The sequence below is a fragment of the Pristiophorus japonicus genome, chromosome 15, assembly GCF_044704955.1.
Source record: "Pristiophorus japonicus isolate sPriJap1 chromosome 15, sPriJap1.hap1, whole genome shotgun sequence".
NCBI classification, from domain to species: domain Eukaryota; kingdom Metazoa; phylum Chordata; class Chondrichthyes; family Pristiophoridae; genus Pristiophorus; species Pristiophorus japonicus.
In genome coordinates this window covers 55,116,331-55,130,082 of record NC_091991.1, presented here as the reverse complement: position 1 = coordinate 55,130,082, position 13,752 = coordinate 55,116,331, and the positions used below count along the sequence as shown (strand labels likewise).

The 13,752-nt window shown below is 45.2% G+C and overlaps 1 protein-coding gene across 4 annotated transcripts in view; it reads left to right on the top strand.

Annotated features, from left to right (window-relative positions):
* The window catches only part of LOC139280770 (tubby-related protein 3-like), a 161,277-nt gene that overhangs the window by 138,284 nt on the left and 9,241 nt on the right, over positions 1–13,752 (top strand). For all 4 annotated transcript variants that reach the window (XM_070900455.1, XM_070900454.1, XM_070900453.1 and 1 more), the window contains 3 exons: positions 2,745–2,857; positions 4,881–4,995; positions 12,469–12,567. In XM_070900455.1, coding sequence (XP_070756556.1) covers positions 2,745–2,857; positions 4,881–4,995; positions 12,469–12,567 — 327 coding nt within the window. The remainder of the gene's footprint in view (positions 1–2,744; positions 2,858–4,880; positions 4,996–12,468; positions 12,568–13,752) is intronic.

Genomic DNA, 13,752 nt, shown 5'->3' with positions numbered 1-13,752 from the left:
CTTTTTGTTGAGAAGGGCAATTAAATTGTCTCCAGATGGATCTTGAATGATTGGAAAAAGCATGGAAAGACTGAGGGTGTTAGATCTCTTAATTCTCAATGAGATGCGAATTCCGGTTGTAGATTTAAAGTAACTTTATTCCAGCAGCAGCAACAGAACCTTGGCAGGGTTCCAGCTCTTTGTTCTGAAGCACATGGCTTAAAATGGCTGTAGTTATACCTGGATCAATTTACAATAGTAAGCTCGCCTCCTTTGACCATATTGGCTCAACCGATTCCAACAGTCTGGGCCCAAGTTTCCACACGCGCCTAGAACAACGCAGTCCCGACCTGGACGCCCGTTTTTCGCGCCACAAAGTGCGCCTAAAAAAATACTCCGTATTCTCCATCTCCCTGCAGGTCCTCTGCCCTCGGCGCAGCCAGCACGAGCTGTGGGGGGGGGGGCGGAGCCAGGTCCCTGCGCTGAAAACAGTGCCGGGACCTCTGCACATGCGCGCTACAGTGGGCACGCAAGTGCAGTAGCTCCAGGCGCCGAACTGTGTGGGAGGGGCCCGAAGCACGCAGCCCCTAGCCCTGGCAGAATGGCCTCACTGGGGCTGCGTGAATAAGGCTCCTCCCACGGCCAGCTCCTGCTTCCCCCCCGCGACCAGACCCGACACCCGCCGCCCCATCCCCCCCCCCCCCCCCCCCCCCGACTGGACCCGACCCGACCTGCGCTCCTGTTCCCGCTCCCCGCCCCCCCCCGACTGGACCCGACCCGCGCTCCTGTTCCCGCTCCCCGCCTCCCCGACTGGACCCGATCCAACCCGAGCCGCGCTCCTGTTCCCGCTCCACCCCCCCGCCGACTGGACCCGACCCGACCCGCGCTCCTGTTCCCGCTCCGCCCCCCCGACTGGACCCAACCCGCGCTCCTGTTCCCACTCCGCCCCCCCCCCCCCCCCCGCCGACTCGACCCGACCCGACCCGCGCTCCTGTTCCCGCTCGCCACTTCCCTGACTGGACCCGACCCGACCCGCGCTCCCAACACGACCCGACTCCCGCTCCCGGACTGGATCCGACCTGACCTCCCCCCCACCCCCCGCCGAACCGAACCGAACCGAACCTCCCCGACCCAACCCAACCCAATGCCACCTACCTGTAAATCTGGTGCTGGGGACGGGCCCTGCCCGAAGTCTCGGGCCGGCCCGTTCAGCCTTCGGTCCGCCTGAAGCACTTTCACACAGGTCGGAAGATGGTTTATTTAATCTTTTCTTTGCTTATAAATGTTTATTCAGGTTGGATTTATTTGTATAAATATAAATAAGGATTTATTATAGAATTTAATGACTTCCTTTCCCCCCCCCCCCCCAACCTCCTTCTGGACGCCTAATTTGTAACCTGCGCCTGATTTTTTAATGTGTAGAACAGGTTTTTTCAGTTCTACAAAAATCTTCACTTGCTCCATTCTAAGTTAGTTTGGAGTACGTTTTCACTGTGGAAACTTTGAAATCAGGCGTCAGTGGCCGGACACGCCCCCTTATGAAGAAAAAATTCTGTTCCAAAGTAGAACTGTTCTACCTGACTAGAACTGCAGAAAAAAAAATGTGGAGAATTGCGATTTCTAAGATAGTCCGTTCTCCACCAGTTGCTCCTAAAAATCAGGCGCAAATCATGTGGAAACTTGGGCCCTCTGTGTTGTTCACCCATAATTGGCTTCCAGCCTAAAGTCCTGAAATGTCAAGTTGATGCTTAAGGCATCGTGCTATCTCTCACGTAGGCTGGGGTCTGTGTTTTCTCAACTTTGCAGTCTGCTTGAATTCTCTATCAGAGGGGAAAAACTTTGAGTCGTTCTAGTAAAGGTATATTGTGTGCCTAAACATGTGAGTCTCCATTTGAAAATAAGGATAGCTTGTAACCCATTCATAAATAAATTTGTATTGAGGTTTCCCTGTGATTGTGATGGAAGGGGGGAAGTAAAAAGGGAATACATTCGCAATTTCAGATGGACAAGGCAGTACATTGGTTTAGAACACCTCACTTTGAGTTTAGTGGGTGCAATCAGGTGCAGAGGATGATGGTGTTCTCTGTCTGAGAAAGTGGCATAAATCATGTCCTTTCATTTCTGGAATCGGGGTTCAATTCCTATCAAGATTGACTGAAGAAAGTCTGCTCTCTTTGCCAAGCTCAAAGGATCCTATGAGGCATATGTTCAGGCTGTCTCAACTCAGTTTCTATACAGACAGGGATCCATAGCACAAGCTGTCTACATTGCACACACATGGGTACATAATTGGCAATTTCACTCCGACATAAGGTTAGATGGTGTAGCCAATGGAACTGTAATTTTGATTAAGCTTTTTTGAGATGCAGATCAAAGGAGCTACATCTCTATGGTGAAGGTCCAGCAAAATAAATAACAGACGAGGGCACAACGGCACCGTACAAGTGTCGTCGTGTTTTGAATTGAATTTGGCACTACAGATATAAAGGAATTAACTTTCCAAATATATGCTTGCTGTGAGGAACCTCACCTGCCACCAGTGTATATTTGGAAGGTTAATCCTGAATGCCATTAGTATGAAGTGTTCTCTTCTGTAGCACAGAATTCTTCACCTTGATGAACACATGAATAACCAAACACATTTTCAAGATAAAGATAGAAGAATTTCCTCCTGGGCTGCTGTGACCTGGAGAAAGTTAGAGAGGAGGAACTAACTGATGGGAAGAACAGAACTCTGAAAATGTTATTGCATTGTTTTTCCACAGTTATTTTTGTTAGCTGGAAGAAAAAGGAAAAAGAGTAAAACTTCCAATTATCTGATATCTGTTGATGCTACAGACTTGTCACGAGAAGCTGAAAGCTACGTAGGGAAATTAAGGTAAGTACAATTTGATATGGTAAAGTACAAACTATCTTTTATAAAGTCCTGTACACACGCTAAAGGATTTTATAAGCTGCAAACTTTGGTATACGACTTGTATGCTAGCATGATTAATGTTGCTGGGGTGGCATAAATTTGTGTATGAATGTTACATTGGTGCAGTCAATGTACTGGGTTTTCTGGTATATCCATCACACATTGATGACTTCAATTTATCTTCAGTCGTTAGTTTATAAATAATGTCAATTGATGAATTGCTAAGCAGGTACCAATCCAGTTCAATACTTTCATTCTGGATAGGCCTTTGAAGGGCATGGCGATGCAGTGGGTTTGTGCAGTGTCCTTTTACCCGAGACTTTGGTTCCAGTGTAAGCCAAATTGATGGGATGAACGTCACACTCGTCTGTTTGATAGTGACAGTCAAAACCAATTTCTCAGTGCCCATAAAATGGAAAAAAATGGTTATAAAATTGATAATCTTACTCAGCGATGCTATAAGAAAGGATGGTGTAGGAAATGGAAATGCTACACTAATATAAGTAAGGTGTGATCTTGGGTTTGGCTGAAGGGACATTTTTGGGCTGGATTAAGAAAGGTTTATCTTGTATGTCACTTGCACAATCCTTGCCTTGGGAAGGCTTGATGGAGAAATATAACTGGAGATTTACTTTTACCAACCTGTACTTCACCTGAACATTAGAAGTGGAAAAGTGTTCCATTCAACAGCACCAACAAGCTTCATCTTTATTACCTAAAACAGGTGTAGCAGGAAACCTTAGCACTATTGCCAAAGGATGATTCCATTGCATAGGCTTCAAGGACAAGAGTACAATGAACTCAGTAATCAAGAGAATATACTCCAATCAAATTAAATCGTTTTTTGGGATATGCTGATTAAATGGCAGTATCCTAAAGCATCCTTTAGGATTCCAAAAAGGTGTGCATTGTTGTGACGAATCCTATTAAACAGGCTGTTGATTTTGGCAGTGAGCACATTGCCCCTTTGCAACAAAAACTTCCTCACTGCTCATTGTTGCCCAAAGTACATGATAACTACATGTCTAAATGGTCAGCAATGATCTATGCAATATTCTGAATGTTCTTAATCTCTGCAAGTAAGTAGCTTTGAGGGGAGCAAATTCTGCGTAATTTCTCTGATATTGCTCTGGATCCCTGCAGATATTACTTGTTGCAGTTCTGCAGAGGTAGAACAGGTCTCATCAGAACCTGAAACAGGGAAGGAATCTATTAATCGTGGAAAATCAGACATGTAAACTGAGCTCAAAACAGTTGAGAATTTCAGTAATGAATCGTTTAACACAGGGATATCCTTTCTCTAAAAAGAGCTGCACAGAATTGTAACATGGAGCCTTGGGTGCCACATCTAAAGCTTAATCCATATTCCCATTTATTTGCATATGTCTCAACATACTGGTTCTAACAGCTCTTGGTGTTTCGGTTTAGGACTTATCCTCCAATAAGGTAACCGCACCAAAATCAGTCTTTCCAAACCATCAGACTCAAATTTCAAACAAGGTAAAGCAGCAAAAAGAAACCAAGCACAAATAGGAATAATTTGTCTGGCTTTGGAGGGCTGCAGGTTTGCGATCCTGGTTTAAAGTTTTTCTTCATTTTGCTATTCCTACACTGGCATGGAGCTGTTGGGCCGAATGGCCTGTTTCTGTGCTGTAAATACTTTGTAACTTAGCCATCAAATAAAAATAAATAAACATGCTGATTTCAAATTACCGTGGTGAAGCTGATTTCAAATTACTGGTCAGGAAGCGAGAGCAGGCTGATAACTGCAATTCACAATGATTTTTAAATGGACATTATGGAGTATTGCATAAAGGCTAACAATGTCATCATATGTTACTTGTTATATAATTATTTTTTTTACTGGTGCAAGCATAATAGCAGGATTCCCCATGTTTGCTCATTTCAGAATATTAGATCACCTTTGCCTTTGTGATTGTTGCGGACGATTGTTCATTATTGTATTGATTTTCTTTTCCATTAGGTCAAATTTAATGGGGACTAAGTTTACAATCTATGATAATGGAGTCAATCCTGCTAAAGCAATTGGATTGCTCGATGAAACCAATGCTAGACAGGAGTTGGCTGCAATTTGCTATGTAAGTATTACAGCAGTAGAATATTTTAATATTTTATAGTCTAGACGCCTAATTTAGACAGCCCATTAAACAGTAACTGAAGTCCTATGGGTTTGCTCAGTTCTGAGCAATATTTTCAAATATATCTGTAATGGTGTTGTAAGCCATTTACAATTCTCTGGGGTCAAGTTTCGGTCTGAGTTGCTCCTATTTTTTTGGAGCAACTAGTTTAGAATGGAGTAGCTTAGAACTTGCAATTCTCGGCATTTAGTTTGCTCCAGTTCTAGTCAGTTAGAACAGCTTCATTTTGGAACAGATTTTTTTTTTCAAAAGGGGGCATGTCCGGCCACTTACGCCTGTTTTGAAAGTTTAGGCAGTGAAAACTTACTCTAAACTAACTTAGAATGGAGTAAGTGTAGATTTTTGTACGCTCAGAAAAACCTTGCCTACACTTTAGAAATCAGGCGTCGGTTACAAATCAGGCGTAGGGAACGAGGCGGGGGGGAGGGGGAGGGGGAGGGGGAGGGAAGGGAAGTCATTAAATTCTACGACATTCAACAGTCTTACTTATACAAATAAAGAGCCATCCTGAATAAAAAATTATAAACAAAGCAAATACAAAATATTGATTATTCCTACCTGTGAGAAGCAGCAGAAGCCTTCGAGCTGCAGTGCTTCAGGCAGGCCTTCCATGTAGGAGACAGGAGCAGCGTCAGTGGCTCGACGGCAGCTGAAGAAACAGCAAGCAGCCTTCGAGCTGTGAGGGTAACTGAGGCCATTCAGCCACGGGATAGGGGCAGCAGCAGTGGCTGACGGTGGCCAAAGAAACAGCAAGCAGCCTTCGAGCTGCGAGGGTAACTGAGGCTATTCGGCCACGGGATAGGGGCGGCGGCAGTGGCTGACGGCAGCCGAAGACACAGCAAGCAGCCTTCGAGCTGCGAGGGAAGCTGAGGCCAATCGGCCAGGGGACAGGGAGAGGCAGCCAGATAGCCAGTTTGAAACTTAAATTTGTAATTGCAGAATGGGTGCTGCATTGTCAACACCACAGATTATGCAATGGTTCGCCAGCAATTCACTGCATAGGAAAGAATTGATTAGAGCTCACCGCACCTGGAACGTCATAGCCTGTAGGCTGATGGGCAGGAGACCTTACCCACGTCAGCAATATCGAGCCAGGCACTCGTACCTGGACATGAGCGAGGCTGATTGTGTCAAAAGGCTGCGTTTCCGCAGGGAAGTTGTCGTTGAGATCTGTGATATGCTGAGAGCAGATTTGCAGCCCAGAAGCAGAACGCCCAACTGCCTTGTCTGTTGAAGTGAAGGTAACAGCTGCACTTGCCTTCTATGCCTCGGGATCGTTTCAGGCTACAACTGGAGATGTGTGCACTTTCTCTCAACGTGCAATACATGCCTGCGTTTACCAGGTCACAGCTGCACTGTATGCGCGGAGAAATGACTTCATCAATTTCCCAATGACCACACAAGCGATCCATGAGAGGTCTGTGGGCTTCTTCAGGATTGCTGGCTTCCCAAAGGTACAGGGCTGCATTGATTGTACCCACATAGCCTTGCGAGCACCTGTGGAGGATTTCGAGCAGTACAGGAATAGAAAAGGTTTCCACTCCATCAATGGGCAGCTCGTGTGTGATGACAAGCAGCGTATCATGTCAGTTGATGCGAGATAACCTGGCAGCACCCATGATGCGTTCATCCTACGTGACAGCGTTATATCTGACATGTTTGAGCAGCAGCCAGAGGGCAGAGCTGGCTACTGGGAGACAAAGGGTACGGCCTGACCACCTGGCTCATGACGCCCCTACGCGTGACATGGACGGAAGCTGACCGTCAATATAACATGGCACACATTGCAACGAGCAGCATCATTGAGAGGACCATTGGCATATTGAAACAGCGTTTCCGATGCCTGGACCATTCTGGAGGCCACTTGCAATACTCTCCTCAGATTGTCGGTCACTTCACTTTTGTGTGCTGCATGCTCCATATTTAGCCATCATGAGGCAGCAGGAGCTGGTAGTGGAACCAGAAGACCCATGTGAGGGTCCAGTGCCTGATGATAGTATTTTGGAAGAGCAGGATATGGATGATGATGACGATCGGGAAAGCGTGCAAGTGCCTGATGCCGGAGCATGAGGTCGGAGGAGGGCCGTCCATCGTGCTCCTTTAACGATTGCTCGAGCCCTGCACCAGCAGTTCATCTGTGAATGCTTCAACTACTGATGACTGAGGGCTCTGCGACCACTGTTGCGCATGGACATGTTTATTCTTTGGAGTTGTTCCTTCGTTGTGTCGTGTTAACGGAACATGATTCAGTTTTAATGAAAAAATATTTTATTGAAAAGTTAACATCAGTGTAATAAAATATTTGTTGTATCAAATTTTATTTTTTAATTTGACTCTTGAAGATCACTTATAAACTTGTAAAGTACAAAACAATTTCAATGTGAAAAATCTTACACTCTTAAGATCACTTAAACTTCAAGATCACTTTTTAGGTGCAAAGTTAAATAAGTTACAAAAGGTGAGAGCATTTACTCTATAAGATCACTTAAAAACCCGAAGATCACTTAAGTTGTAAAGTTACAAAACTTACAAAACAATTTCAATTTGAAAAACGCTACTACAGCTACATCAAGAACAAGAACAAAAGCAGCAAAGAAAGGCTGCAACCATCTCTCATCCACATCTCAGTGAATGTTCACATCATCATGGGGATGTAATTTGATTGGCGGGGCTGTGTGCCCTTATTGCAGCAGGTACCTCCATGAGGGCCTGTGCTGCCACTTGCATGCCCTCCCTGACTGCCTGTACTGTCGATTGCACTCCCTCGGACATTCCCTCCCTAAGTTCCCGTGTCATTCCTGCTATTTCTCCCGTCAGGACCGTCACCTCTTCACCCACTGCACTGACGCTACCGATGAGTGATCGGGTAAGCTCATTGGTCTCCATACCCAAAGCCACAACCTGAGCCGCATCTGTTGCATGCTGCATCTCAGGAGAGCTCCAATCTCCTTCTCCTCTGCCTGGGTCTGCCTTGCGGTACCACTACACTGGGAGGCGCGGGCAGGGACGGTGGGACGCTCGGTGTTCCAGACGGCTGTACTAGAGAGAGAGAGGCGTGGGCTGGGATGGTAGGGCGCTCAGTGTTCCAGACGGCAGCACTTGAGTGTGAGCCGTGGGCTGAGATGGTGGGTGAATGGGTGTAAACTGCTCCATTATATCACCAGCACCACTGGGACACGCAACGTCGGAATCAAAACCATGGAAGGTGGAACCAGAACCTATGTGAGTGGGAGGTGCAGGCTCGGACGGTGGTGCACTGGCTGTAAACTGCTACATTACACCAGCAGCACCACTGGGACCCGGAATCAAAACCATGGAAGGTGGAACCAGAACCTATGCAAGGGGTTGAAACTCTGATGCCCCTTAATGGGGGCTCATAAATATTAATTTGGAAGCTCTCCCCGTAGACATTTCAGTCATCGCCGCCGCCATCCAGTCTGGATCGTCTGCACCTGATTGTACTGGTTCTTGTTCTGTATCTTCAGGATCCTCAGGGTTGGCAGCCTCATCATCATGTTCTGCAAAATACATCAGAACAGTCAAACGTTTAACAGCAAGGGAGGGGGCAGGATGGGTGGCATGTGTACTCTCACACATATAGCAGGCCAGGCAGCAGGTTGATTTGAAGGGCCACGATGCATTTTCAGGACTTGCCCTCTTCCTCGTGTGCGGGCCCAGCTTGTGCTGTACTGATTGCTTTTCTCCATGTACGACTCATCATGGCAGCTACCCTCTGTTCCAAGGGTGTCAGTGAATGCAGATTGGGCGTGCCTCCACCTGTTCGAGTTGCTTCCCTTTTGTTGTGGGCTAATTTCTTCTGCAAAGAGTAAAATATAACTTTTTACTGAGTGCATCTTTCTGCAGGGTGGGACATGCAGATAGTCACATTACAATTACGATTACATTAAAAAATGAAAATATTACTAACTACTTGACCAAGGTCGTGCCATTTCTTTTTACACTGGCTTCCAGATCTCATGGTATGCACAACTGCGCAGTAATCTTCTGCAACTTGGTTCCAGCGTTTCTTCATTTCTTTAGGTGGCACTTTTATGCGACCTCTGTTGCTGGTATCTAGCTCCTGCCATCTCTGCTCAATGATGTTGACTAATATCTCCACTTCCTCATGCAAGAAATTCTTTGTTCTTGGTGGATGTTGGTTCCATTGCTGTATTGAATTGACACTCTTAATTTTCAAAACACACAGTCCTTATTTTGCATGCACCTATGCAGCACCTGTTCTGGAAGTTTAGCAGTGAAAAGCAGCACTCACTGATTTCAGCAGGTGATTTCTCCAACAGTGCTGCTAAAAGCACTCCTTCAGACACCAAAAAATCACAAATTCAATCCCAAGCCTTTCCAGAGGTCCATGAGACAAATCAGCACTTTTCTTCAAGTTCCTTTTAAAAATGGCTGAGTGCCGATGTTTATGGGCTACTGCGCGTGCACGCGCGCTCCAACACGCACGCGCAGGGCTGCCGGCATGACGTTCTCTCATTTGACTTAGCCCCGGCCCCCTGCACTTGCAGAATCGGTGCGACTCTGTGGCTCCGCCCCCCCACTGATGTCTGCGCACCGTGCTGAGCTCCGAGGGACCTGCAGGGAGACAGAGAATTGCAAGGTACATTTTTGTCGCGCCTCAACGGGCGTCCATGTTGGGGCTGCGCCGTCCTAGGCGTGGCCCGAAACTTGACCCCTCTATGTGGTCTTGTGGCCAAATAGATGCTTAGATTTTGAAAATATAAATATGGCACATTACATTACAGAATTGCTTTCTATTATTATTACTTGAAAATTAAACGGGAATGTTGGTGTCAGTCAATACAATAAGCGATGTGCGTTCAGTCCAACATCAGTGAAGAATGGAGTTGCAAGTAATGATGGGTCGTTGCCCTGCCATCTATTTCTTAATGTAAATGTGAGACTGGCTAGTTACAAATTTTTCACCATCTGAAGCCGAGATACTAAATCAACCCAGATTCATAAGTTAACTGTGAGGATCTTAAACTAAATGAGTTTGGACTGCATCAACCCAGTTGTTGGGTATGAATCCACAGCACAAGACCACTTGCAGTTGGGCACTAATTGGCAGTATACAGGTAATCTCACTCAGAGAGCCACTGGGTTGTTAGTAGGTGCTTGATAATGACACCAAGTGTCTGAAGCAGAAAGTATTTCATTCTCCAGAACTAATATTCTTCACCTTGAGCATGTAAAGCAGGGAAAAAGCTGGTTGCTGCAAGTAGATTCAGCCTAGGGAATAACCACGCTTTGAAAAAAAAAATTACTCACAGAAATAATTATAGTGAATGATGTATACTCACAATCACATCAATAGCTCAGAGTAGCGATAATTACAGTGAATAATTGGCACTCACCCATTGCTTCTCTGTAGGTACAGCACTGTTAAATTCAGCAGACCTTCTCTCCAGGTACAGCAAGTTTGCAATAGTTTCCTACATTTTTTTTATTTGTTCATGGGATGTAGGCGTCACTGACGAGGCCAGCATTTATTGCCCGTCCCTAATTGCCCTTGAGAAGATGATGGTGAGCTGCCTTCTTGAACCACTGCAGTCTGTGTGGTGAAGGTACTCCCACAGTGCTGTTAGGGAGTGAGTTCCAGGATTTTGACCCAGTGACGAAGGAACAGCAATATACTTGCAGGTCAAGATGGTGTGTGACTTGGAGAGGAACGTGGAGGTGGTGGTGTTCCCATGCGCCTGCTGCCTTTGTCCTTCTAGGTGCTAGAGGTTCCATGTTTGGAAGGTGCAGTCGATGAAGCCTTGGTGAGTTGTTGCAGTGCATCTTGTAGATGGTACACACTGCAATCATGGTACGTCAGTGATGGAGGGAGTGAATGTTTAAGGTGGTGGATGGGCTGGCAGTCAAGTAGGCTGCTTTGTCCTGGATGGTGTCGAGCTTCTTGAGTGTTGTTGGAGCTGCACTCATCCAGGCAAATGAAGAGTATTCCATCACACTCCTCACTTGTGCCTTACAGATGGTGGAAAGACTTTGGGGAGTTAGGAGGTGAGACACTCGCTGCAGAATACCCAGCCTCTGACCTGCTCTTGTTGCCACAGTATTTATGTGGCTGGTTCAGTTAAGCTTCTGGTCAGTGGTGACCCCCAGGATGTTGGAGGGGGATTCGGCGATGATAATGTCGTTGAATGTCAAGGGGCGATAGTTAAAGTCTCTCTTGCTGGAATATTACTTGCCACTTATCAGCCCAAGCCTGAATATCGTCCAGGTGTTGCTGCATGCGGGCATGGATTACTCTGTTATCTGAGGAGTTGCGAATGGCCTGAACACTGTGCAGTCATCAGTGAAAATCCCCACTTCTGACGACGGGAAGGTCATTGATGAAGCAGCTGAAGATGGTTGGGCCAAGAACACTGCCTTAAGGAACTCCTGCAGCGATGTCCTGTGGCTATGATGATTGACCTCCAACCACCACAGCCATCTTTCTTTTGTGTAGGTATGACTCCAGCCAGTAGAGTTTTCCCTTGATTCCCATTAACTTCAATTTTACTAGGGCCACACTCAGTCAAATGTTGCCTTGATGTCAAGGGCAGTCACTCTCACCTCTGGAATTCAGCTCTTTTGTCCATGTTTTGACCAAGGCTGTAATGAGGGCTGGAGCTGAGTGGTCCTGGCAGAACTCAAACTGGGCATTGGTGAGCAGGTTATTGGTGAATAAGTGCCGCTCGTAGCACTGTCAATGACACCTTCCATCACTTTGCTGATGATTGAGAGTAGACTGATGGGCGTTAATTGGCCAGATTGGATTTGTCCTGCTTTTTGTGGATAGGACGTACCTGGGCAATTTTCCACATTGTCAGTTAGATGCCAGTGTTGTAGCTGTGCTGGAACAGCTTGGCTAGAGGCGTGCTAGTTTTGGAGCACAAGTCTTCAGCACGACAGCCAGGATGTTGTCTGGGCCCATAGCTTTTGCTATATCCAGTGTGCTCAGCCGTTTCTTGATATGTGAGTAGAGCATGTTTACATTGAGCAATATTTCTCTCCAGGTACAGTATGTTTACATTCAGCAACACTCCTCTCCAGGTACAACACGTTTTAGATTTTCCAGGTGGCATCTTTGGGCAGAAATCTACTGACTTTGCAGACCCCACTTCAAAAACAGTACTTCAGGCATACATTTTTGTTTCCAAGCTTTTTATTTAAATCTATGAAAATTAATCATTACAGGAGTCATTGTCAAATTACATTTGGTTTTAAAATTCCCTTGGATGCCGTCATCAAATCCTTAGTGTTAAGTTCTTAGAGTAACCTCATTCTTGCATCGTTAATCTGACTGGTAGATTGGCTGTGATGTGAAGAAGGTTTAAGTTTTCATGAATAGTAACATTGCTATGAATTATTAATTGCACCAGTTGTGCTTTTCATTCTCTCCAGGAGACCAATGTACTTGGGTTTAAAGGGCCAAGAAAAATGACTGTTGTCATTCCAGGGATGAGCATGAGTCATGAACGAGTCCCCATCAGACCTCACAATGTAAGTCATTAAAAACTGAGATAGATCTTCATAATTTAGAGGTCTCTAAAATTAGCAGGATGTATGTGGTCATACCAGTTGGCTTTCAAGGAGCTATTAGCATGCTGAGTAAATAGTGTTGCTGTAAGAAAAAAAGGTATTCTGAAAATGTATTAAAAAAGTATGTGGAATGGGATCTGGGCGTACAGTTAGTTGACTCTCAGGTTTCACCTGCGGGACTTAAATTGGAACCCAGTCCAGACTCTCAACATTTCTGTCAGGTGCAAGAGTTCTAAATGAAATGAGTCTCTGGCAGCCTTAACCCAGCATTATTTGAAATTAAGTTGGAACTAAATTGGACAGCATGGTGGCACTGTATATTTGAAGATCAATAACTGGTACCATGGAGTTGGAGGGACAATAGTTTGATTCCTCTACACTGACTATGTTCTAACCTCCGTCAGGCTGACCATCCAATGCTCCAACCTCCATCAGTCTGACCATCAATGTTCTAAACTCCATCAGTCTGACCTTTCATATCCCTAATACAAAAACAAAATACTGTGGATGCTGGAAATCTGAAATAAAAATAGAGAATGCTTGAAATACTCAGCAGGTCAGGTAGCATCTGTGGAGTGAGAAACAATGTTTGGGTTTCAGGTCGATGACCTTTCATCAATTATATCACTGTTCAGATTGGTAGTGGTTGGGAAATCACTGAAGTGTTGAGATTGGTAGTGGTTATCTTCGGAGCAAGCTGCCTGCTGCCGTCTCTCATGAGAGAAAGACATTTGAGCGGGGGGGGGAAAAGTGTGAAGGCTTTGGCTTTTCAGTGAGTCCTATAAAAGAGCACCTTGTCACGTTTAAAGGTCACATTGAAGATACCAAAACTTTACCTGTGCAATTTTTACACCAGATACTATCATTGACCAGTTTGAATTTCTCTGAGGATAAGGGTGACATCTTGCATAATGAACAGTGACATAAACAATTAGTCACTTTCCCTACTGAACAAGGAAAATATATCAATTCAAAACTAAATTTCAAAAAACAAATATACTGCAGTTGAATACTTTAAAATGTTGAGGTGGCAATGTAATTGCATTCTCATGTTCTACATAACAAATCTGCAACTGCTTGTTATCTGGCTATCTTATGTAAGTTTTAAATTTAGCTGTTTAATTTCCATTTTTCATTTATAGAAGT